This window comes from Odontesthes bonariensis, chromosome 18 (genome assembly GCF_027942865.1).
Source record: "Odontesthes bonariensis isolate fOdoBon6 chromosome 18, fOdoBon6.hap1, whole genome shotgun sequence".
Lineage (NCBI taxonomy): Eukaryota > Metazoa > Chordata > Actinopteri > Atheriniformes > Atherinopsidae > Odontesthes > Odontesthes bonariensis.
In genome coordinates, this window is record NC_134523.1 from 10,019,255 (window position 1) to 10,044,311 (window position 25,057).

Consider the following 25,057-nt stretch of genomic DNA (forward strand, 5'->3'; position numbering starts at 1 on the left):
GCATGTATCTTGTTCAAGTTAGACTTCTTATTTTTTTTTTCACTCCTATTTTATTTGTTCGTTCGCAGTTCGCAAAAAAACCCCAACACCTTGAAGTCTTTGAAACTTGTCCATACCTGAAGCATGCGTAAAAGGGCTAGGTCAATTTAAATATACAAAAATCCTTTCCCCTTTTCCCCTTGCACACATTTTTCAATAATACCTTTAGAATATGAAAACTTTGACTGCTCTTTGGAGTGTCTTGCAACTGACAGCCATAATTAATATGGGTACCAGATGCTTGTGTCTCCCTGCAACACACAGTGCAAACTCCTGCAAGGAGTCAATATCTCCTCTCCACAGGTATTTAGCTGGGTGTCCTTTTGTATACGCCCCTGAAGAATAGTACAAGAGGCAAAGTTCAGTCAGTGTGATGTAACAAAAAAAAACAACAACAAAACACCACATTAAAATGTGAGATAAAGCAAGTCTGTCTTCAGGATCCTTGAAATGAAGCAAAACCTTCCCACAAACCCCAAACTCCTAATGCTGAATGTATGAAGTTTCGAGGTGTAGAGAAGGTTGTATTGATATCTCTGTCTGTGGGTAAGGTTTTAATGCAGTGAGCAACCACTGACATCATTGCTCGTACTCTCAGCAGACAAATTAATTGGTCTGTTATCTCAGATTTTGAGCCTCGGGTGTAGTATAGACAATGTATCGTGTATTATAACCATGTTGTAATGTTGCTCGTAAACAATCCGAAACGGCGCTTACAAAAGTAAGAGTAAGCAGATAAGACCGATTAGGACGGTGTCACAATGGCGCAGCTGTTGATAAGACTGCACCATAAATGTGAATGTGGAGCAGCTAGCAGAAAACGAGCTAGTGGGATCCACAAACGAGGACATGCCCATTTCAAGGAAAAGTCACAAAACTTGGCCCAATGGTAGAAATGTTGACTTTGATTCATCTGAATATCCAGTCTAAACACTGGACTAAAATGGGTTTGAGCTCAAACAAGCTCAAAGCTTCGAACAAACTGAAGAAACACATCAGGCCCTGTTGAAATGGTACTATCCCCGTGGCTCAGTGGTTAGAGTCGGCCGTACAATAACCGGAAGGTTATCTCGCCACTCAAAAACATTGGTGGAACAATGTTTTTGTTTTCCGTCCATGTTTAGTTTTTAGTCATGTTTTAGTTTCCCTGCACTCAGTTCATTAGTTTCACTCACTTCACCTGTGTTTTTTCCCTCAGCTGCACTCACTCTCCAATCACTCTCACTCCCTATTTAGTTTCCAATCTCCCCTCTTAGTTTGCCGGATCTTTGTTGCCATTCATGCCTACCTTGTTGGCTCTCCATGCCAAGAAACCTTGTTTGTTCCATGTTCCTCGTCCCTTCCCAAGTTAAGTATTTATTTATTGCTATGCCAAGAGTTTTTGTTTGTTCTTCATAGTTACGTTTTTTGAATCCGGCTTTGCCGCGCCTTTTGTTTGCACTTTGTTTTTTGTTAATAAATCAACCTTTATTTTTTGAAAAGTCCGCATCCGTGTCCTCCATCCTCATCCAGCCTGACAAAGTCATGCTGCATACCAGAGGTCCGTTTCACGTAGCAGGTTTAGTGAAAACTCTGAGTTGGTTAACCCTGAAATGAGGGAAACCCTGAGTTTTCCGTTTCACAAAGGGAGGTAACTCAACCCCGAGAAAGAGGGGTAACTCTAGCCTGTTTCACAAAGAGAGGTAACTTAACCTCACGGTCAGTTACCGGAGTAACAGACAGGTTTTATTCAAGAAACCTCGAGTTTCTTTCTGTCTCCGCCCTCTTTCAGCCACACACGCCATTTGATTTCTTCATTCATTCAGTCAGCAGAGCGAGTTCTTCTACTTCTAGAAGTCCATTAGGCACAGTAGGAGGCGACTTTTTTCACCAACATGTCCTTTTGACAACGATCCCGTGGATGAAGGTGCAGCATTATTGCGCAGAGAAATAAATATTCGTCGGAGATGGTTATCAGACCGCGCATAGATTTTTGCATTTACAGACAATTATCTTTTTGAGCGGCACTATCAGAATGTGTTGGGACAAAAGAAAAAAAAGACATAAAAGACAAATAAATATTTGTATGAATAGGCTTAAAAAAGACATATATAGGCCTATTATATTTTATAAAGGCACTCGTGTCTTGGGGGTGGACCCTCCAGGGATTCCCTCAGCCACTGCCCTCCCGTTAGAGGTGGTGGCCACCACCCGTTTTACGGGCATCTGCCTTCTTTCTGTTGGCTGAGTAGAAGTCTGTGTTACTTTAAATAGGCTTAATTATTTAACAGAACATGATATAGATGATGACTCTAAATTGTCCTTAGGAGTGAGTGTGAGTGTGCATGGTTGTTTGTCTCGTTTGTCTCTGTGGCCCTGTGATGGACTGGCGGCCTGTCCAGGGTGTACCCCGCCTCTTGCCCATTGACCGCTGGGATAGGCTCCAGCCCCCCCGCGACCCGACTGACGGATTCAGCGGTGTATAGATGGATGATATAGATGAGAAGACATAGTTTATGTGTGTGAAAACAGCATTATGTTGGAAATAAAATAACTGCACAGTCAAATAGCCACTTAATATTTACTTTACAGTGTAAAACATGATCAAAATGAGGTACCTCCATGCCGAGGTCTCACCTGTTTGAACAATGTTTTTATATTTCATCTTAAACTGCTGCCAAGTGCGCTTCTCCCCTGCGGGATTGCACCTAAATGAAATAAATGAATGGGCTATCATTCAAGCAGTTTCCTGTAATATTATTGGGATTGCAAAGGACTACATTTAAACTTACACTTTTGCTGCTGCAACGGTGTTGCACTTATTTCTAAAAACGTATTGAAACTCGCCGTATGAGCGCATTAAGATTTCCAATTCGAGGTTGGTGAACAACGTAGCCCCTCCTCTTCCCCGTTGCCAAGGTGACTCGTCGAATCGGGGCTCCATTGATACTGGCTTTTTAAAGTTGTGGTGCACGCGCTAAACTCAAGGTGAACCTACTCAGAGTTGATTAACCTCACTCAAATCAGCGTTTCTGGAACCGAAAACTCAGGGTTTTCTATCTCAGAGTAGATCAACTCAGAGATCAGGAATAGACTCAGAGTTGGTTGAACCTGCTTTGTGAAACGGACCCCAGACCAGTGTCTGAAAAGGATACAGTCCAGCTGCAGAGGATGCAGCTTTTGATCCTGATCAGTGATCACCGCTCTGCAAGTGTCCAGCTTTTGCTTCATTCTCTGGATTAGAGCTACGCCTGGAGGACAGCACGTTAATATCTGACAGAAAGGTTGATTCTTTTTTTCTTAAGCTCTTAAAGCCCATCAAACTGAGATTGCAGTCTTTTGTCTACTCTTGACTCTCGACTGTGTGTCGCCACTTTTATAGGTTATGCTTCTTTATTTATTTTTTTTTGCAGAAGGTAATTGAATGAAAGAAGGTTAATTTTTTAGATTTTTTTTTCGTCATCAGCAGAAATAAAAACGACTTACTCCTCCAGCAGTGCAGCAAGTGTCAAGCGGGTGCAATAGAAATAAAGGTGTTACATTTTGATGTGTGGCATCTATTTATTTAACAGCAACAAACGGTATTTTTAGAGCTGAAATTTTTTGTTTGGCCTACACAGCTAGTGTCTCATTCTGCAGTTTTCATATTAAATAATAAAGACCCCCTAGATCACACAAATATATCTGATTCAAAAGATACATCGGTATTTGCAGCTCACTGGTCAAAGATAGTTTTTTTTGCCTGCCCTTGAGTTTAAATCTACTGTATGTAAATATGAGATGCCAATAAATAAATGCCACACTGCCCTCTAGTGGTTACAGAGGGTTCTGCAGCTCACCTTGTAGCCTCAGCTCATGCTAAGCAGAACTTCATCTACATGTAGAGATGATATTTAACTACAGTTTTCCCAAATTCTTCATGACCCAGTTCCCTTAACACACTGTACTCAGATACCAAATTCCCAGAGTTTTTCACTAAGGGAAATAACATCAAAATAGCAGGAATGTCTTGATCCCATACAGAATCTCACGACTGTATTCATGCATCACTGCGATTCAAGCCTTGATCCAAACCACAGACATTTATTTGGATGCAAAAGCTGTATTATGCAAGAAAAAAGCAACATGAGACGATGCATATTTACAAGAAACAATGCAGTTTAGTAATCACACATTGGCATGGACAGTGTAAACAGAGGGTTTTTATACATTAGAATTGGATCTACTTTTGAAAGGCAAGATGAAGGGGAAGGTGAATAAAGATATGGCTGAGCTTCCACAATAGGAAGATGTTTAAGTCAGTGATGATTTATGAATCATCAGCCAAAGTAAAACCTGAAAAAATGTTTTTACAGTGACACACCTTCAGCGGTGTCATTAAAACATGAAAGCACTTAAGTCACTGCGTGGTGGGTTTTTGGAACATTGGACATGCTTTATTTCAGAACTTTTCACAATTTATTTAAACATCTCACATATACAAAATAGGTACAATAGACTTTGTGTTGTCATTGTTTGAGAGAGAAAGGCCGCCTAAAAACCATTCAGAATTGGATGTGAATTATGTGCTGCCAGTATGAACACTGAGAGTGGCACTAGAAGAGGGAAAAAGCCTGAACAAAAACAAAAAAAAATGTCTAAAAAAGAAAAGAAAAAAAAAAAATCAAACAGAAACCAAATAGAATGAAACAAAAAACAAACATCAGATTTTGAAACATTCCACCTGCTTAAAGTGGGGGAGTATCAGCGGGACAAATGGAAGACTCCTCAAAGGTCAATACAAAATAATACAGTAAAAGAAAAGTGGTTTGCTCCACAGCTGCATATTAGCACCATAGATCTCTGCTTCAAGTAACTGAGCACCTTCCGATACAGGACAAAACTTGAAGCATTAGAAGTCTTAACATCTCGGTTGTGGACCCAGGTTTTCTCAATAGTATTTTCTTTGCGTACAGGCATGAGGTAGTTCAAACCTTTTTTTCTTGGAAATTGTGGTTTTAAACCTCCTCTGTGGAAGATATACAAAGACCACAAAGTGATGCATACTTTCAGCATTTTTATTACACTTCTTTTATTTTTTACAAAAAGATGACATGATGTCCCACAACAAGGTGTTTTCCCGCGTCCCTTTGGGTTGCTGTATTAATTTGCATTGCACAAGCGCTCCGTTCAGTCCTTTCAGTCCTCTCCGATAGTTGCCCATCTTAAGCAAGTGGATTCGCAGAGAGAAATCAGCATTCGGTATAAAAAAACAACACAAAAAGGAGGGCAGAGATTTTGGGGGTTTCTTTTTTTTTCGTTCTTTCTCTCTTTTTGGTGTTAATTTATCATGAGTCTATTTATTTGAAACAGACTGGGCCAATGTCCAAACCAAACTCCTGATCAGCTCCACCAATGTCCAAAGGTGCAATGTCGAGGATGGGCAGGCGAGATGGTTTATTTGTTCTGTACTCAATCACTGTCTTGCTCCATTCACCAGTGTGTCTCTGCAATGATAAGGGAAGAAAAAGAGAGGTCAGATGCAAATTAGGTGTGTCTTGCAGCACCATAACTGTAGCAAAATTAGCAGCTTGCAAACCAAATCATTTCTCCCTCATAAAGGAGTAGAAAATAAAAGATACCAAAGAACCAAGAATCTACTCACAGTGCAGCCGTCCTCCAGCACGGAGAAGGTGAAGCGGCTGTTGCCCTCGGCCCTGAGCTCAACGTCGTTGGAGCCCTGGAGCACCACAGCCTTCTTCAGGTTGCCGCTCTCATCATCCATGTAGGCAACGCTGTTCTTGCAGTGGTAGGTGATGTTCTGGCTAGCCTGGTTGGAAAGCAGGCGCATGAAAGCCAGCTGGGTGGCCATGCTCTGGTGGCTGAGGGTCTCATCGTTGTAGGTGAACTGCAAGACGTAAAGAACAGCCATCAGTATTCGAGATGCAGAAAGTACTGCACCGGTGATTTCCTGGTCTTATTTGAAGCGTGCAGTGTTGCGTTGGATAAAATAACAAGCCTCTCCTCTCACCTCAGTACCACCGTTGATGGTCTCTCCGAACCAGACGTGCTTCTTGCCCTCTGTGCTTCTGTACCAGTTCTTGCGGGCGATGCTCTCAGGATGGGCATAGACGCAGGTCTCGCGGGTGGTGAAGTCGCAGAAGACCTTGATGGCATCGTTGCTGCAACCCTGGTTGGGGTCAATCCAATAGAATCCTACAAAGGAGGAGGAGAAGACAGTCAAACTTGATTTTTAGTCCAGTTTGAGGCGGCAATTATGAATGAATTAAACATGCAGTGCAGGCTTTAGAATACAATTGAAACTGACAAAATGAAAGACTATCTTTGCCTGAAGCAACTATTTGATGAAGTCAAGCATACCGCTGCTCCAGTCGGCGTGGCTGAGTTTGATGTCCCGGCAAGTGCGGGCTGGGTTCTTTCTGGATCCCTCAGGGGTAAGCAGGTTCTCAATCTGAGTGTTGAGTGACTTGATGGTGGCATCGACTTCATAGTCCTTGGCTCTCAGAGCAGGCTGATCGGCTCTGTACTCATCGTATCCGGAGACATCATATCCACCACCAGCGGGGCCAGGAAGTCCGGGAAGTCCAGGAGATCCTTGGGGACCCTAAGATGAATAAGACAGTTGTGTGATACACAGATTCCACTTACATCTAGAACCTCTACAGTGGAAACAACACTGTTTTGTTTTATGAAATGCTAAAATAACCAAACTCAATTTGAGGAAGCTGTTAATGTAAAAGTCGAGCTTACTGCTGGTCCAGAGTATCCAGGGGGTCCACGAGCACCAGGACTGCCAATAGTACCATGACCACCACTTCTGCCATCCTTACCAGGGGGTCCATGGGGTCCAGCAGGTCCCTGAAGAGAAGATCATCACATTACACGGTCAAATGTGATTTTTAAGGAAAGACCACAATATTTAGAGCTATGAATTACAGCATGTCCTGAGTTTGGTGCTTCAGTGTTACAGGTTCAGAATGAGAGGGCTTCATCCTGTTACAGTGCAGCATTCTTTCCATCCCTTCTTTTCTGGTATTGTGTGATTGTGCCCGACTAACGTGGAATCACTTCCAGCCTCTCACTTCTAGTGTAGTTCTGAGTAGGAAACCCTATAGCTTCACCAGAACCTGTGTGATTACAGGTAGAACAAAGAAAACACTGAGTCTAAGATTAAGGACTCCACTCACTCTGGGTCCAGCAGGACCGTTTGGTCCAGCAGGTCCACTGTCACCGTTAAGGCCCTGGAGGAGGAAAAAAAAACACCCAGATGAATGTCAAGACCTTCTGTGTACGCTGCTACTACAAATGACATTGGAATCCTAGAACATGTAGTTGTAGATTTCTTTATTCTTTGTGCACTGTGTTGGTGTGCAGGTACTCACAGAAGGTCCAGGCATTCCCTGGAGACCTGGATGTCCACGCAGACCCTTCATGCCTCTGTCTCCCTTCTCTCCACCAACTCCCTTCTCACCACGGGGTCCAGCAGGTCCCTACAATGTCCAGGCACACAGACGGAAATATAACCCTACTACACTTGTACACAGTTGTCACTAAAAGAATGGAAATTTTATGTGACTTGTACTGTAGGCTGGACTTGTGTACTTTTAGTCACTATTCTGTGCTTCTTTTCTATGACTACACATGTTAATTGTACTTACAGGGCCACCTCTTGCTCCAGCGGCGCCAACAGCTCCAGTGGGGCCATGTGGGCCCTAGGAACATGGAAAGACAAGAACAGGATGATGAGAGGAGCAAGCACGTGTCTGTAGATGCATGTAACCTCCAAATGATGCAACTTGAAAATGAGAATTGAGTGCTGAAAATAATTACAGCTTCTCCACGGTTTCCAGGTCTGCCAGCAGCTCCAGCGGGTCCAGCAGGTCCAGGGGCACCAGCAAGTCCCAGGGGACCACCAGCTCCAGGCTCACCACGGTCTCCCTAAGCATGGTAAGGACACATGAAGGTCAGGGCACAGTATATATGAGACAGTGTATGTGTATACAGACATGTGTAAAATACAAGTGAGGACATTACCTTGAATCCAGAAGCACCAGGGCGACCAGGGGGTCCATCGTTACCAGGGCTACCCTGTGGGTGGCAAGAAAAAAAGTTCCGGTTATAACCTTATGTCTAGTTGTATGGAGTGTGGCCCAGCCTTCACTGACTTAGTACTTGTTTTCAGTGTGAGCTATCACACATACAGTAAGTATAGTTAAAGGTGAGTTCCACTGACTGAACTACTTCAACTTGATTGATTGGGGCAGAACTACTACTCTCTTTATTCATTGTGTTTTAGGAAGTGGTAAAACTGTCGCTCAATAAATGTAATCAAATAAAAAATGAATGTAATGATAACAATCTTTCCCAGTTAGTGTAAAAAATATCTCACTAAATTCTAGTAAACAAACCAAAATGTTGATTGTGAAAGAGCTTATACTCTTTTCCAAATATCTCATACGTGCAAAAACACTTATGTGGCTGCATTGCACTTTTTTTTACATCACATAATATGGATTGGCAAAGTAGTTGGGAAGAATTTGAGTAGATAATAAAGAGAAAGACTTTTAGACAGGCGTTATTCATTTGGCAGTATGCACTCTTTTCCATTTTTAGCCTGGTTTGAAATTAGTTTTCTTATTTCAATTTTCATGTATAGGTCTTGTATAGGTCTACACATCTTGAGTCTGCCATGCCTGTAGCAAGCCGACCAAGTCGAGGCCTACTGGCCATGGTTTTTGGACAAGAATGCCTCTCAGCGCTGGAAATAAAACATGATGTTCCCTCTAAAGTCTGAAAAGAAATCTAATATGACTGTAGTGTGTAAAGCTCGTTTACCAACCATTCAAAATAGAAAGGTTGGATGTTAAACCTTAGGAAACATCTACAAATACGTTTAAGTCAACTGGACTTAATTGATCTTATCCCCATTCATGAGAAATTAATGGCTAGATTTGCCAATAGGTTTGGCAGCTATCGGTGTTGAGGACAGTTGTGAGGTTTACACTGCCTGGTTTAACTTCATATTTGATTTTCTGGCTCATTGTCCAGTTTAAAATATTTCTTCCAAATATGATCACACGTCATAAGTTACAATACTTTAAAGAAGAAGATAAATATGTACATTACTTCTTACATTTTCAACCGCCACTAGTAATCTGTAACCCCCCATGTTTCAAAAGCACATTCCCACAACAATTATTACAAGTTCCTACACTATTTTCAGCGGGCATTTTAAAGTCTCACCTCACGTCCAGCCTCTCCCTGAGGTCCAGTCATACCGGGCATGCCCAAGTTACCACGGGCTCCACGGGGGCCAGCAGGGCCAGGAGGTCCAACTCTACCAGGCTCTCCCTATGATGGATAGAGAACCAGTGGGTCAAATACAGGAGAAACTTTTGCAATCTTCTCTATAGCAAAAAGTGCACGAAGAAATGGATTATGACTGGGGGACTTCAATCCCACTTTTTTGCAAGTTGTTGGTGGTGTAGGAGAAGTTAGAGTAATCTCACTGTCACAAAATAGCAAATCACCCATTGGGTGCGTGTATTAATTCACAGCAGCTACCAAATGGGCTCTATGTCCACCAGTAATGAGAAACGACTATCCCTATGTTGGTGGGATCTCTTGAATTTCCCAATGATGCAGGATGTCAGGGCTTGCAATTTAGTGTGACAATGATGTTAATGCTTATCTATAATCTGGCACACATGATTTCCAACTTGTTAAAATCAGTTATCTATTGTTTGTCACACTCAGATAAATTGTTTGTGACAAAATGGTCATATCTGCTGGCTTTTAGCAGATTAATACTACAGTCAGCGATAATTTGTACTTACAACAAGACCAGCAGTGCCACCTGTACCACGATCTCCTCTGGAACCAGGCAGACCAACGAATCCCTGAAGTCCAAGAAGACCGGAGGCTCCAGGAGCACCAGCAGGACCCTAAACAAATTTAATAAAAATCATCATCAGTCACACATCAGCGAGTGCAGGATGAGGGTCTATATATCTATGTGAGCTTGGTTAAATACCAGAAATTTGTCCTGTGTAGCTAAGCAGTTCTCAAAATTTCATTGCTCTGTAGTCTCATGTAACTTACAGCTTTACCAGTCTCTCCACTAGGTCCCTTCTCTCCAGATGGACCAGGTGGGCCAACCATTCCCTGCTCTCCAGAAGGACCAGAGGGACCGGGATCACCACGGAGACCACGGGGTCCATCTTTGCCAGCAGGACCAGAGAGACCAGAAGGTCCAACAATACCCTGATAAGAGAAGAGCCGGTGAGCGAGTTATTGTTAACGTCGTGTGTATAGTCATCAATAACTGTAACTGCAAAATGGGCACTCACAGCAGGTCCAGGAGCACCAACTCTACCGGCAGCACCAGGGAAACCAGTCAGACCCTGACCAGAAACACACAGAATACACACAGGTTATACAGAAGCTTATGTCATAGTCTGTTGTGTTGATATCCATTTAAAAAGTATAAACACTGATCACATGTCGCGATGAGCACTGCCACAGATTTCTTCAGCAATATCCTTAAACTTGATTATTTTTCTGTTATATAGGGAGAGATTTAAAAAAGACTAGAAACAAGCACACTGTTGGATGAAGCTGCAAGGAAAAAAGTCAATATTCCTCTTGGGTTGAAAAAAAAGCATTAAACAGTACTGTGATAAAATAAAAAAAACTAGTCCTTCCTCTTCCTGATGTTTTCATCTGATGAATAGACTTTAATTCATGCACACCAGCAGAGCTAACAAGAGCGTGTGTAAGTGTGTGTAAGTGTGTGGCAGGTGCATGCTGTACGAATAAGTCTGTGTATTTTTTTCAGCACTCACATTGGGGCCATTGTCTCCACGAGCACCAGTAGCTCCAGCAGGGCCGGAAGCACCCTAGGTAACCAGAAGATAAAGTCAGCATTAGTCACTTCCCATAAACTTTATGCACGTGCTCATGTTCAGCTACGTGAATGAACTTTTAATGTCATCCTAAACTGAAGGCTCTCACTCTTGTGTCTGATTGACATTGACTGACATTGCGCTACTCCTTAAATCAAACATTTTGACTGACACTTGCAAGTGTGTAAGTGTCTACTCACAGGAGGTCCAGACTGTCCAGAGGGTCCAGCAGGGCCAGAGGGGCCAACCTCTCCCTTTCCTCCAGCAGGCCCACGCTCTCCTCTTGCTCCGGTTTGACCATCAGCACCCTGTGGGACGGATGGAGCAGGGCTAGATCATTATCAGGACAAGCCTGCGCATTTCTGCATTAATTAAACGTTTTGGTCGTTTTTTATGTGTTCATTGTGATCTGGGTGTATTTTGAGAAGGGCTTACAGGGGGTCCAGCGAATCCAGGGGCTCCAGCAGGTCCAACCTCTCCACGCTCTCCCTGTGGACAAAAAAGCAGTTGATCAGGAAAACTCCTCGAACCAGTAGGTCCTTGTTAAAGGTAGTAGGGTTTACTAAGGTTATCAAGTGATATGTACAATGATATCATCAGCCCCTCAAAAGGTAGGGTGATATCTGTTGACAAGAGGAAAGCAATAGACAGGCACTTACAGAGGCTCCACGGGGTCCAGCAGGGCCAGAAGGTCCAAAGGAACCACCCTCACCCTGAAGGAGAGAACATTGACTTAGAATTGAATGTTAACTTTCCACTATGAATTACGATGCAATTATTTGAGTGTTAAACTGGAGAGGGTTACAAGATGCAGAATATCATATACAAAAGTCCTCTGAAGTTACCACATTTGGTTTTGCTAAATTTATTTTGACTTCATAACCACTGTCAGTTTATTTTAAGTTGTAGATTAATCGTTGCTGCAGTTTTATAAAATAGCCATTAGATGGCACTATTAAGGCTGTAGCTTAAAATGTGACACAATGTCAGGGGTAATTACAATTTCTGTTACACAGAAGTGTCATAGGACTGAAAGTAAGGTTTGGATTTGCTCAGTGGTTACATTTCCAACGGATTTTGATGGCGGCAATGCGCTGCTAATGCCAGCTTACTGTTGTGGGTGAGATACACTGGAGTCCATTTTGTATAGTTTTGGCAGAAGCCATTTGTAGGTCACAAAACTACCCAATATATATTCACATAGCAGGAATCTATACAATCATGCCATTTGGTAATTTCCGTCAGAAATATCACCAAATAACAGCTTACCTTATCACCATTAGCTCCAGTGGGTCCGGGAGGTCCAGCAGGTCCAGGCATACCCTGGTAAGAGAGAGGAGGGTACAGTTAGGCCATGGCCCTGGCCAAAGTACTGGCTAAAAACTCATAAATTGAACCGGTTTATTGAACAGTTTAACCTACACGGGCACCATCTCTGCCAGAATTTCCATCAGGGCCTCTGTGTCCACCCTCACCCTGTTAGAGAAAGGTGGACAGTAAAAAAGATAATTAATACATTTACAAAAGATCAGTTCTTTTGCGGATAGTAGATTTTTTTTTTTTAGAGTTTACCTTCTCTCCCTTTCCTCCAGGAGCACCAGCTACTCCACGCTCACCAGGCATACCACCAGGTCCCTGGTGTCCAGGACCACCAGCAGCTCCGGCAGCACCGGGCTCTCCCTGGAAATGGACAGGGCAAACTTTGGTTGATTTTTTTTTTTGCTCTGAGTCTGTACACAATATTTTTCTCACTTTCGTTGTAAACTTTGCGTCTTACTGTTTCTCACTGCCATCCCATCGCCTTACCTTGCCACCATCAGCTCCAGGGGCTCCAGCGGGTCCACGGGCTCCCATTGGTCCCTGAGGTCCAGAGGATCCGGCAGCACCTGGGTTACCACGCTCTCCCTGTCGGATCACACACGTATGTTTTCATTATGCATATGAAAAGGAAACTTCTGAATAGAGAAAAGGTTCTGTTCTTGATAAAAAAAAATGAATAAAATAACATAACCCAGAACATAACTTGGTTTGAAATGTAATTCATCGAACATCCAGTGTACAAACATTCATGTGCTCTGAAAAACAAAGGCACAAGCAGGTGATCTCACCTTGCCACCAGCAGGTCCAGCAACTCCCTGATCTCCTGGGATACCCTACAGAGACACAACCAGTTGGTTAGAGGTATAGTACACTACTACTCGCAGTAAACTGCAATCTCTTTAGGATTGTTGTGGAAAACTCAATTTGTGTTTGCTTACTCTGTCTCCAGCCTTGCCAGCCTCTCCACCAGGTCCAGCTGGTCCAGGAAGACCCTTAGAATATCAAACAGAGACATCAGTTCCAATGGGGTCAACAAGAAGGAAGTGAAGAAGTGTATGTTACTGTGTGTAAGCTTTAAAGGCAAGAACACAACATTGTATTTCCCTGTTCAACAGTGCTAATTTGTGTGACAAGAGTTGGATCCAAACCTGGAAGCCAGGAGCTCCAGAAGGTCCCTGCTCTCCCTTGTCACCAGCGCCGCCCTACACCAAGAAGGAAAAAAGAGTTACCTGTGTTAAAAATGGTTTAGTGGTGGTAAAATAATATCATATATTTTACATTTGATGCAAAATATAGGTCCACTCATGTACTTAAGGACACTCACAGCAGGTCCCATGCCGCCAGTGGCTCCATTGTTGCCATCAGGTCCAGGAGCTCCCTAAACACAAAAATAGGAATCAAATGCTACAACTGACAACTCAGGAGTCCATCAATGACAAAAAATGTTTCTATTCTAATTATAATGTGTCTTTTTTCACATACTCTCAGTCCAGTGGGGCCAGTAGCTCCCTTGTCTCCAGGCTTGCCGGGCTCTCCCTGGGGTAAAAAACAGGCTTACTAAAGGCTGTGCCTAAGCAGAAATTGATTTTAGCTCAAAAGGATCATTTTTATGTTTACTTACACCAGGTCCTTTGGGTCCAGGGAAACCGATGTTTCCGGGCTGGCCTCTAGGTCCAGTTGGGCCAGGAGGTCCACCGCGGCCATCTTGTCCAGCAGGACCCTGGAGCAGGTTGCAAAACAAGACATTGTGTTAACAGTATTTATTTAAGCAAATATTGTTGTTACAGAATAAGACCAGCTGGAGGAAAACTGTTTGAGTCAAATTCAGGTTCACTCACAGCAGGTCCTTCCTTTCCGAGGGGTCCGGAGCTTCCAGGGCTTCCTGGGAGACCCTGTGGACAAAACATATTGGTCATTCATTAAGATGTATAACTTGCACTGCCACAGCTGACTCATTTAGTTGCTTTAACTTCTCATAAAATTGTAGGTCACACAGTAGTCTGCCATTACAGCTTTATCACTCTACGTCAGGGGTTCCCAAACTTTTCAACTTCAAACATAGGCAAAGACTTGTGACCCCAACTATCACTGGTTTACTACGTAAATGAAAACAAAGGCATAATGGCAACACAAGCAGCCCCAACAACAGCTACACTATTCTCAGCCATTTCCATCTATTGCTTTTATCTCTTTATCAGTTTAGTTTATTTGCTAGAGGCCTACCCCCCTTTTGAAAGTCTCTCTGTGATTCTCACAATGAGATTTTGATCCGTCACAGTTCAAATTCAGGACTTAGCAAAAGACTCACCCTGAGACCAGCTGGGCCAGGCTCACCAGCACGGCCAGCATCACCAGGGGCTCCACGAGGTCCAGCAGCACCACTGGCACCACGAGCACCAGGCATACCCTATGAGAATGGAAGATGCAACAAATTAAAGAGGAGAACATTTCAAAACATGACTAAATGTTTCCATATTTCAATGTAATACTCACAATGGGACCAGATCTTCCATCAGAACCAGGCAAACCACGGCTGCCGGGAGTTCCCTAATGGAGACATGCAGGTGTTAACAGCTCGTTCTGGTGCTATAGCTACAGATATTATGGGCATCACCAATGGAAATGACGCTGTAGTACTCACTCTAGCTCCACGCATTCCAGCAGGTCCAGTGGCACCAAGCTCACCAGTGGGTCCTCTTTTGCCCTCCTCACCTTGGGGTCCGGTGGCTCCCTGAGGTCCAGAGTTACCCTGAGGAGAGCAAAAGAGAAGTTTGGGGTTCATAAGCTGGTTTTCAAATACATTTCTGAAGAAAGTAGAAATTGATTAGAATATGAACTTACAGGCTCTCCCTTGGGACCGGAGTCTCCCTTGACACCCTGAACACCGGCATCTCCCTAAAATATATAGAGAAAAACAAATACTCTTAATCCTAATAACAAGTACATGTGTACATTTGCTGTCTCTTTGAGTGTTGCTATATGCGTGCATATTAGGGTGTAAGAACAACAATCTTTCTGAACTGTATGTGTTACTCACAGAAAGGCCTCTTGGTCCAGAGGCACCCTGAGGTCCCTGAGGTCCAGGTCCTCCTCTTGGTCCAGGGAAGCCAGGGGCTCCGGCAACACCAGGGGTGCCCTGAGCAACAGGCAAGATTACAGATCAGCATGACAGCTTGTTAAATCGTACTTCAAAATAAAAACATCTGTTTCGATGGCAAAGCTGGTATCGGTTAAGTTGGTTATCTGTCTGTGTATCTGTGAGTCAGACTTTCTGTCTGAGGAATCAACACAAAAGTGCTATGAGTACTTGAATTATGCGTTGAATTACTTGTTCGAGGTCAAATTTAGCTAGTGCATGAAAACAGTGAAAGACACTTAAAACTTCACAGGTGTGTCACAGAAAAAGTAGATGATGGTGTGCTTTGAAAATGCATGTGGTTACTGTGTAAAAAGTGCAAATGTTCCCATTCTTCACTTTGCGACCCCCAAGTATGAGTTGGGTCTCGTGTATCTGATGTATAAACTATCGACAATGTGTGTGGGCATTACAACACATAAGTAGGAAACCATGGCAAACTGGTTTCCTACTTATGTGTTGTTTGGGTCACAGGATTGGCTCAAAGCAACTTCTGTTACAGCTTGGATACTTACAGCAGCTCCCTTGGCTCCATTCAGGCCATTGACACCAGGGTTACCCTGCAGGGAAAGCACAAGAAATCAAGATCTAAGAATCAAATATGCAATGCATCTAAAATTATTACATTTGACTGCTTAGAAAATAAACAGGAGCAGATAAAATATAATATAAATGTGGAAAACTTCAGTCAGAAAAAGGGGTCGTTTTGATTTTTGTGTATTTCAGTTTTAACGTATGAATATTCAACCTCAATATTACAATAAAGTGCTCTATAAAGTACTGTTCACAGAATAAAGCCACTAACAGAGTAATAAAAGATTTCAGTGAAGCATTCTTAAAGTCGACATTTGTTTTTAATAGAAAAAGTTCTGCAATTCATCGATCTAGACTTTAACATTTTAACCATCTTCTTTAAAGCAACACTAAATCAAGTCAACTGAACGACTGAATGTTGTCAGAGGGAAATGAGCATGGCAACTAAATCTTTTTATACTTACAAGGGGTCCAGCAGGGCCAACAGCACCATTGGTTCCAGGCTCTCCTCTAGATCCCTGAGGTCCAGCTGGACCAGAGGATCCAGCAGGTCCAATCTCTCCCTGTTAATAACAAAAATACAACCACTATCAAACAATGTATAAATATTATCCAGCTAGTTTGAGATTGTCGGCAAGTGTTACATTGAAAACAACATTTAGAAATTACATCTAATATTAGTATGTGGTTGGTTTGATTAAGATTTTGATCAAAATTTGACTTGGATATATATGACATATGTGCAAATTCCCATGGGGATAATGAGTAAGAATATGTTGGGATGGGCTCAAGTTTCTGGCCATAATGGCTGACTCTCTATTTGTGACCCTAAAAATGAAGGGTGCGCAGCAAGAAGTGACATCAGACCTACCTTGGGGCCAGGACCACCGGGGAAGCCTGGGGGACCAGCAGCACCCAAGGGACCCTGGATTAGAGAGGAGCAGACATGATGTCAGGACACACGTCATACAGGTCAACATTTACACCTATAACCATAACAGCTGTAACTGAAACCAAGTTTTACATCGGACTTCACAAGTTATGTCTAAGCAGAACCAGATGTGTATAGTAAATATGTATCCCGATGATGCAACTTTCATGCAAATTTGACACTGATGAAGGGGTTTACTCACAGCAGAGCCAGCAGGTCCAGCATTGCCATCAGCACCACGAGCACCAGCAGAGCCGGCAGGTCCAGGGCGACCTCTCTCACCAGACATACCACGTTGTCCCTGAAGATGAGACATAAATTACCTTTCCAGCTTTTAGGTTGTTCATATCACATAGTGTACTCCCATCATCAGCTGAACGTGCGCATGTCTGATTGAAAAATGTTGTAAAAATCTTCTCTCTTTTTTTTTTTTTTATCCTCAAAAGATGAATCTTGTCTGATCAAAAACTTACAGCCAGTCCAGGGCTTCCAGAAGCTCCATGGGCACCAGGCTCACCCTACAGGGGAGGTAAGACAATTGCATAATGAAGTATCTGTCTCAGGGTCACATGTTAAGAGGTGAAGCAGGATAATGTGTGTAAAGGAAACTGGAAACACTCGCTGAGGCTATAACATGGAGGTTATATGGGGCCTTACCTTGGCGCCAGCAGCACCGGCCTCTCCCTTACGTCCATCCAGACCACTGTAACCCTAAAATACAGGAACACAATGACGTAAGAGGATGCCCGCAGAGAGATCATACTGAGGGCAATACATAAGAGAAGGTTTATCAAAATGGTGATCTGATCCTCCCGAGATTGAAAAAAGTAGGAAAACAGGGTTATAGAAGACAATGCAGGTTCTCAATGGACTTAGACCTAGGATAAATACAACGTGTTTAATCCAGACCTATGGTAATGGTCCATGTGGGAGAAAGGACGGCATGAAAAACTTCATGCTAGGTTTTGAGCTTGGCAATGAAGCTTGGTCCTTTCAGGCAATCCAGTCATTTTTAAGCAAACCAAGATGAAGGAGGTTAGCTCTGTAATCACTCCCAGTGCTCATTATGGGGCAGGATGCTCTGTTAAACTGTAATCCACTTTCTGCACAGCACAGGTGTTGCCATTCCTCAACAACATGCTGCTTTGGGACAAGTTGGATGGACTCAGGTAAGCAGGAAGGGAAAGTTCATGAAGAGTAAAATATGGACACTCACTCTGTGTCCCTTCATTCCTGGAAGTCCAGGGGTTCCGGGGAATCCACGAGCACCCTGCAATTCAAAAAGTAAAGAACATTATTCACGCTGCATTTGCAATCAAACTATCTGAAATGGCTTGGTGTTTGTTTCTCCATGCCTCGGTGAAAATATCTCACCTGAGGGCCGGCGGCACCTCTGTCTCCGGGCTTGCCAGGTCTTCCGTTGTTACCCTGTGAGGAAACAAAAGAGACTTCACCATATGATATTTGACCAAATAAAATCTCCAGCGGCAACTCAAAATGAATCCCAAAAGTGATGAGGAAAAAGGCACGAATGAATACGTACATCTTCTCCAGTTTTGCCAGGAGGTCCAGGGGGGCCACGAGGACCAACGGCACCCTGGGAAAGAGAATTAAAGCATTATGGTCTCACAGATCAAGACGGCAACTGCAATAATCCCAAAAAAGCATATTTTTTTCTTTCATATTAAACTGAAGAATTGTGAATTATTTGGAGGATGCACTCACAGCCTGTCCGGGCTCTCCAGGCTCACCAGGGTGTCCTGCATGTCCCTGAGGTCCCTATTGAGTGAAAGGAGGTATAGGCATTAGTCATGATGCACTGAGACTTTAACAGGTTCTTATATGGGGTCTAACCGTAGCAGGTTATCACACTTACAGGGAGTCCAGGAAGTCCGGGATGGCCTCTGGGTCCCATAAGACCCTAAAAGAAAAACAAGAGTTAGCAAACCAAAGATAAATCCTGAAATGTGTTTGTCTGCTGTTAGTGTGTGACATATCTAAAATTGCTCATGCACTATAATAACTACTGTGTAGGCAAGAATGCAAAGGCATATCTGCAAACAACTGATGCTAGATGTGGAGAATGTGGCTGTTTGGAAATGTGGTTGGGAGAAAAAGAGAGGCCCCTTACAGCTGGTCCGGGGCCAGGATCAGGGGCTTTCACGCCATCATACTGAGCAGCAAAGTTCTGTTGAGCAGAAATACAAAAATAAACAACAGATTAGATGCGTTCAAAATCTATGTGGGTATTGATAAGCCTCTACTGAACTGATACATCCAGGCAGTTCAAATACTATGAATCACTGACAATCATTTCAAATTTTTGACAAGTTATTTACTATAAACAGCAACACTATGTGACCCAATTTTGTCTCGTGCACGTGTCATTTTTTAGAAGGCCTTCTGTTCGAAGGTAAGGGACAAAAGGTTAAAGTTGCACTTTTATCACATCGTTAATGAGGCCGTGAGGTCAACAGTGTTCACCTATTAAAATCAGGTGTGTGTTTTATTGGACTTGTCATGTGACACAGCAGAATGCCAAATGTAGGTCCACAGATTTAGGCCCATGTGGCTGCTTTAAACTGCACAGTTTGCAATGAAAGAAATTGTCATTTTAGAGCCAACGTCGCTCCCTCCTAACATTTTTTGACCCCATTTTCGAGAAACACTGCTGACACATGCTGCCTATTATAACCAGACTTACTCCTCCGAGTCCAGGTGGTCCAGGAAGGCCAGGGGGGCCAGGGAGTCCGGGTTTGCCATCTTTTCCGTTAGGGCCGGGAAGACCCTGGAAAAACACAGACGACATGTGTGAGTTCATTTTGTGATTAAATGTCCAGCTAATGATGTCTGTTTGAGGATGCAGTTTGTGTGTCATCTGTTCGGGAATTTATTAAATTCTACTTTTAAAACAAACCGATACATTATACTGCAGTTGAACAGAAATGAACATAATGCTGGACCCTTTTAGTAGTAAATCCTGTTTCTATCAGGGGGTTTGATTTTAGCAAAAGAAAGAAAAGATGCTGATACAGATGTGTAAATTCAAAATAACTTTAAATATCTATAGGCTAACTTTATTGTTGTCATCAAGTGCTATAGTGTGCCCCACTATGGGTGATGTAAACAAAGGGGTGTGGCCTACTAAGGTTAACAGGTCAAATTCCGTCAACAAACACATCGGCAGAGATACTTTGTAAATATACCTCCTGGAATAATATAATTACACATTTGCTTGTTAGATCAAAGGCAGCAGAGCTGCACTTCTGCTTACCTTGTCACCTCGAGGTCCTTTGTCTCCTCTGGGACCCTGCAGCACAGAAATCCCACAGTGAGACCACAACACACAGCAGATGGCTCAGTTTATTGCTTTAGTAGCATATCAACTCCAAACTGCCTTTCTTGCTAAATAAGCCACTGTCTCTAATCTACACTGAATGTATGAAAGCTAAGCAAATGCCAGAGTTGAATTAGTGATTTGACAAGAAATCATAAAGATACCCTCACAGTGTCTGATTCAAACTATGCCTCTTGTGTCTTATATGCCACACGTCAGGCATTAAATGGCACATAAGAACAGCATTATTCGCTCAGCTTGAACCTTCTCTGAATAGAAAAGAAGATAAATAAATGTAAGATTGATCTTTTTCAGTCTTTTTAGGGGATGGCACATCGTTCAATGTAAGGATTGACCACATCCAGCTTAATTCGTACTTATGTTGTGCGTATGTGTGATTACGAGTGCCCATAAAGAAAAGAAATCTTCCAAAACCATATTATAAATAAGGGAGGCTCATGCAGACACAGAACTGGCCTTCATATGAGGAGACACCATAGTGATGTGCATGTGATATAAATGATCAACATGTGCACAAAGAAGCAACGTGATAAAGATAATCCCAAACTGGGCTTGTCGGTAGGAGTACGACAGTTTGTGGGACAGGTGAAATCTAGCAGAACCACACGGTGCATGATGCACCTTAAAATGGCTGCAAAGAGGCTGCAAACAACAACCTAACGACAGATACTTCATCCAAGGCGATCTCAAATACAAGCAAAGTTATTTAAACAAGTAATGCTTGCCTTTTTTGTGTGCCCACCTTATTCAAGCTAAGAATTTCAGCCTTGACTTACTAGTCTGAGACTAGGTATTTGCCTCCAAATTGCCTCTAAAACTGACCCAAAGTGAGCTTTTTGGGACAAAAACTTTCTCTGCCCCCTCTCTGCTGTCCTTAGAAAGGACCCTTTGTACCAGGCCCCACGGGTGCCTCAGCACCGCGGTTTAGTTTTCATTGACACAATCTTTGGCCAATAGGACCCTCTCCTATTCATGGACAGGAAGGGAGAAAACTACACGAAATAACTCAGAGGCAGAAACCCTCTTCCCAGGGATGTTTCACAGGTGTTGGAGGACAAAAAACAGGCAAAGGTAAAGCTTTCTTTCATATATATTTTGATTTTATGGATGCATGCATGTTTACTCACCGTCACTGTGGCATTGTAGAGATGATGATGATGATGATGATGATGATGATGACGAGGAGGAGGCAGAAGAGGAGGGCAGGGAGAGAAAAAAAGGAATACTCCGTTAGAACACAATGCATATCAAAAGTAATTTCCATCCATCTATACTCTTGTTTAATGTGTAAAATTCTTCTTAAAGTGTCATATTTTCCTTTGTTTGGCAAAAAACCCCAAAACAAACAAAAAACTAAATACCCTATAAAGCGTACGTACTGGCCGCAGATTGAGGAAATTAAGAATACTGCAGACAATGTTAAGGTCGGTGCCACAGCAACCAAAACAAACTGCAGGGATTTAGTATTGAAGCTGGGTTTTTTGTGTGTTTTCGTGTCTTGAACCCTCACCTGAGCCATGAAGCCTTTGTCAGAATTTGGGACGTTTTAAGCTAAACGCATCGCCTGCTTCTGGAAAAGTTCAATACATTTTTTTTTTGTCTTGCTTAAACATGTTAAACACACGAAAAGATGTAGCTTTCCCACATATTTATGTGCCGGCACCCTGCTTACAGTCTAATATGTCTCAGCCCAGCTTAAAGTGCAGCTGAGAGCAATGCCTACTTTAGACAGTTTGTGAATCACTGTAACTTTTGCCAGACTGTCTGCCTCTGCAACCGATGTGGATCACACTGCTGCAGCATTCCAGATAATAAAGCTGCTAACAGGCCTGAGCAGGTAGTTATTGGCCCTGGGGCATGAATAGTTGGCCTGCTGTTACAAACAAGAAAAGTTGTATATCATTTCTGACGACACCTGCTTCTTATACCACACTAGTTTTGCTCCACTCTTTTTAAAATGAGCATTTTATGATTTGATTTTACACTTAAATTTTTTTTTTTTTTTTACACATTTTACATTCTTTTGTTCTAGAATGTGAAGTTCTAGGATAGCATAGTGACACTTTTCTTAAATGGTGGCTGAAGTTGGTATCTTTCAGCTATACTGTGTTGCAGATGAACATCAGCTACCCCCAATGTACCTGGACCAACTGGTCATGGCTGGGACCTCCCTATGAACTCCGACATGTTATGTCCCAAGTTGTCCACGGGGTTGCGCACTTCGACATTCAAAGTGATGTGAGGTTTTTACATTTTAATTTCTCTATATCTCTTAACATAATCATATAAAATTGCCGAGGAGCTGCCATCTAAATGTTGCCATGATATTGTAGTGTTTAAAATATATTCAGCTTTAGTAGCATCAAACGTCAAGAAAATCATAGACAAAGCTAAAAAAAAAAAATGTAATACTTAAATAAATTGTTCGATCATATAGTGCCATCTTCGATAAAGCAGATGTGTGCGTATTAATAACGAATGGGATCAGATGGGTGCCAAGTAGATGTTTGCACCAATGGCCACCAGGGGGAGACATTGCAGTTCCTTACAATAAAGCCTAATTCCCTGGACGTCTGCATGGAACAATGTGTACAACGCCCCACAAAGCTTTTTATCCTATTCCTAAAATAAAACACATTTTGGTCTATTGAAATAACCCTACATGCATTAAAAGTCAGAAAAAAAACACTAAGCCGACGAAATAAAGGTCCCTCTCAAAGCAACAAAACTTTTTTTCTCTCTCTCTCTTTTTTTGTTTCAGCAGCGCAACTTCTCCCTTTTGAAAACTAATCAAATCCTAATTGTATCCTTGGAAACAAAAAAGTGAAGAATCCTCTGCTTGAGCTCAATCCGTTGAGTTTTATTCAGCAGTGCATAGAGCTGTCTTCAGGTTGGCCATCATGTGTCAGTCCCAAATAAAAGCCAAGCAAAAGATCCTCAAGCAGTGGGGGAAAAAAATATCCATCACAGAGAAAGAGCAGACATTGAAACTTACATTGACATGATGCTAGGTATGAAGTTACTGCAAGCAGCAACAGAATCCGAGTATCCACAAAGCTGAGCATGTCTAAGCAGACATGCAGACTCCTTGTGCCGCTGAGCCCCTGTTTTTAAACCACTTTCAAGCAGGCATACAGTTGTGGTGACGCGAATAACTCCAAACTTCGCAGAAACCTGCTGCCGTGATGCTAGAATAATAAAGTTCTATCAGGCCTATTTATACGGCAGGAGGGTCCCTGGTCTGCGTGTCAAAAGTCAGCCCACCGACCAATGAGAGAGGAGAAACCCAATCTGACTCCCATCCTACTGCAGCTCAGAGGCAGTCATGTGGTCCTGCATCTCCCTGCCTTCTCTCCACCAGCAAGCTTTTGGCAAAGCTTTGGCGATGATGACGAGTGCAACGTTTAATTAGATCCATTCTTTTTGAGGACGTGGACAGCGTCGAGGTTTAAAAGGGAGACGAAGGCCTACGTTTTTTCTCTATTTACGGGTTTCAATGAATCCGAAGGGCTGGTGCTTAGACGCAGTTCCTTAGCATTCAACCTTGCGCGTGGTTCAGTGTTGTGCGTAAAATATGCCCGTTCTGGTGCGCGTTTGTGGGCATTATTTAGCTCGGACGGGACGTAGGTCCATCTTCTCTACATTGGATTTTGTAGGGAGTATTAACGGTAATGGGGAGTGAAGGTTATATGTTTAATTGTTGTTTATTTAGCCGGTTGGGTCTTTACTGGAATGGAATTTTTACGCACGGATTTACTGTGGAAATATGACACCTGAGGATCAATTTTCCGTCGTTTTAGAAGAGATTATAATGATAATTTCACTATTATGACGTGTGTGTGCTAGTGCCAAAAATATCGTTCACGCGACCAGATAGATTTTGATTTAAATCTTTCCACACAAGATCAGAAAACACGCACAAGCATTCCCTGAACACTTTTCAATGTTTGAAATAAATCAGTCTCCATGGTAGTTATAAACCTCTTGACTTCATTTGGATTTATAAGTAACCAAAAGCACTTAAGCGCTTAATCAGCAAAAGTTTATCAGTGGAATGCAGTGGTTCACACAGAATAGGGGAGCTTCAGACAGTCAGAAGGCAGGTGTGAGCAGAGATCTAGTTTCAACTTTTCCAGCTCTCTCTTTGAGCACCCCCTTAGCTGCCCACATGACCAGACTTGTCATCTTCTCCACTACTCTTCCAGCAACATTCAGCCTGAGCCTCATATTGCCTTTCATCACAGATTCACTGTCCGTCCTAGTCAGTAAAATTGGCCAAATTAGGTCACTGTGTCAATGAACTCTACAATTTCACCATTCATGAAGGAGCTCTTTAATTGGAGAAAAATAGGAGAGAGATATGCTTCTTGTGAAATGCTGGGGTCCATTTTTGGCAGCTATATGTCTAACACATATTTCTTTCAGAGAAATTGGGATTATTGTCCCCTTTAAGTCCATTTGTGTGTGTTACGATGGATGCTTCTCCCTCTATTGAGTTTAGATGGACAAAATGGGTTTTTATTCTATTTGCAGTATTAACTTTACTGCACATCTTAGCGATGGTTATCTTGTGTCTGAATGATTCAAATTGATTTTAACCTCTGGCTGTGCGATATACTGTTGAAGGATGAGTCCTGAGACTGAGTCAAAGGTATCAGTGTACATCCTGATTCTGTTCTGAACCAGTTTACACATCTATCTTAAAAGTCTCCAAAGCTTCCTTTCCTCCTACCCACAAGCAGACTTGTTATCTTTTCTCCCCCTCTGTGCCAGAGACAAAGTAATAGGTGGACACTCCCAACAATTTCACCTCGGTCTCCCCCCCCCCCCCCCCCAAGTCAAAGTACAGAGATACA

General features: G+C 42.6%; 1 protein-coding gene across 1 annotated transcript; it reads right to left on the reverse strand.

Moving 5' to 3' along the window:
• Positions 1-4,428: 4,428 nt before the first annotated feature.
• On the reverse strand, positions 4,429-23,404 carry col1a2 (collagen, type I, alpha 2). Its single transcript, XM_075450069.1, has 50 exons — positions 23,197-23,404; positions 21,994-21,995; positions 20,118-20,153; positions 19,548-19,631; positions 18,975-19,031; positions 18,720-18,764; positions 18,569-18,622; positions 18,387-18,440; positions 18,218-18,271; positions 18,060-18,113; positions 17,501-17,554; positions 17,317-17,361; positions 17,046-17,144; positions 16,784-16,837; positions 16,377-16,475; positions 15,894-15,938; positions 15,280-15,378; positions 15,084-15,137; positions 14,884-14,991; positions 14,736-14,789; positions 14,551-14,649; positions 14,081-14,134; positions 13,864-13,962; positions 13,725-13,778; positions 13,567-13,620; positions 13,391-13,444; positions 13,181-13,234; positions 13,031-13,075; positions 12,729-12,827; positions 12,495-12,602; positions 12,345-12,398; positions 12,192-12,245; positions 11,582-11,635; positions 11,358-11,411; positions 11,123-11,230; positions 10,863-10,916; positions 10,368-10,421; positions 10,120-10,281; positions 9,855-9,962; positions 9,262-9,369; positions 8,053-8,106; positions 7,849-7,956; positions 7,677-7,730; positions 7,401-7,508; positions 7,206-7,259; positions 6,769-6,876; positions 6,379-6,622; positions 6,029-6,213; positions 5,663-5,905; positions 4,429-5,504 (listed from the first exon to the last, which is right to left on the reverse strand). The coding sequence occupies exons 1-50, from the start codon at positions 23,264-23,266 to the stop codon at positions 5,358-5,360; spliced, it is 4,056 nt and encodes a 1,351-aa protein (XP_075306184.1). The 5' UTR covers positions 23,267-23,404; the 3' UTR covers positions 4,429-5,357.
• Between the last annotated feature and the right edge of the window lie 1,653 nt (positions 23,405-25,057).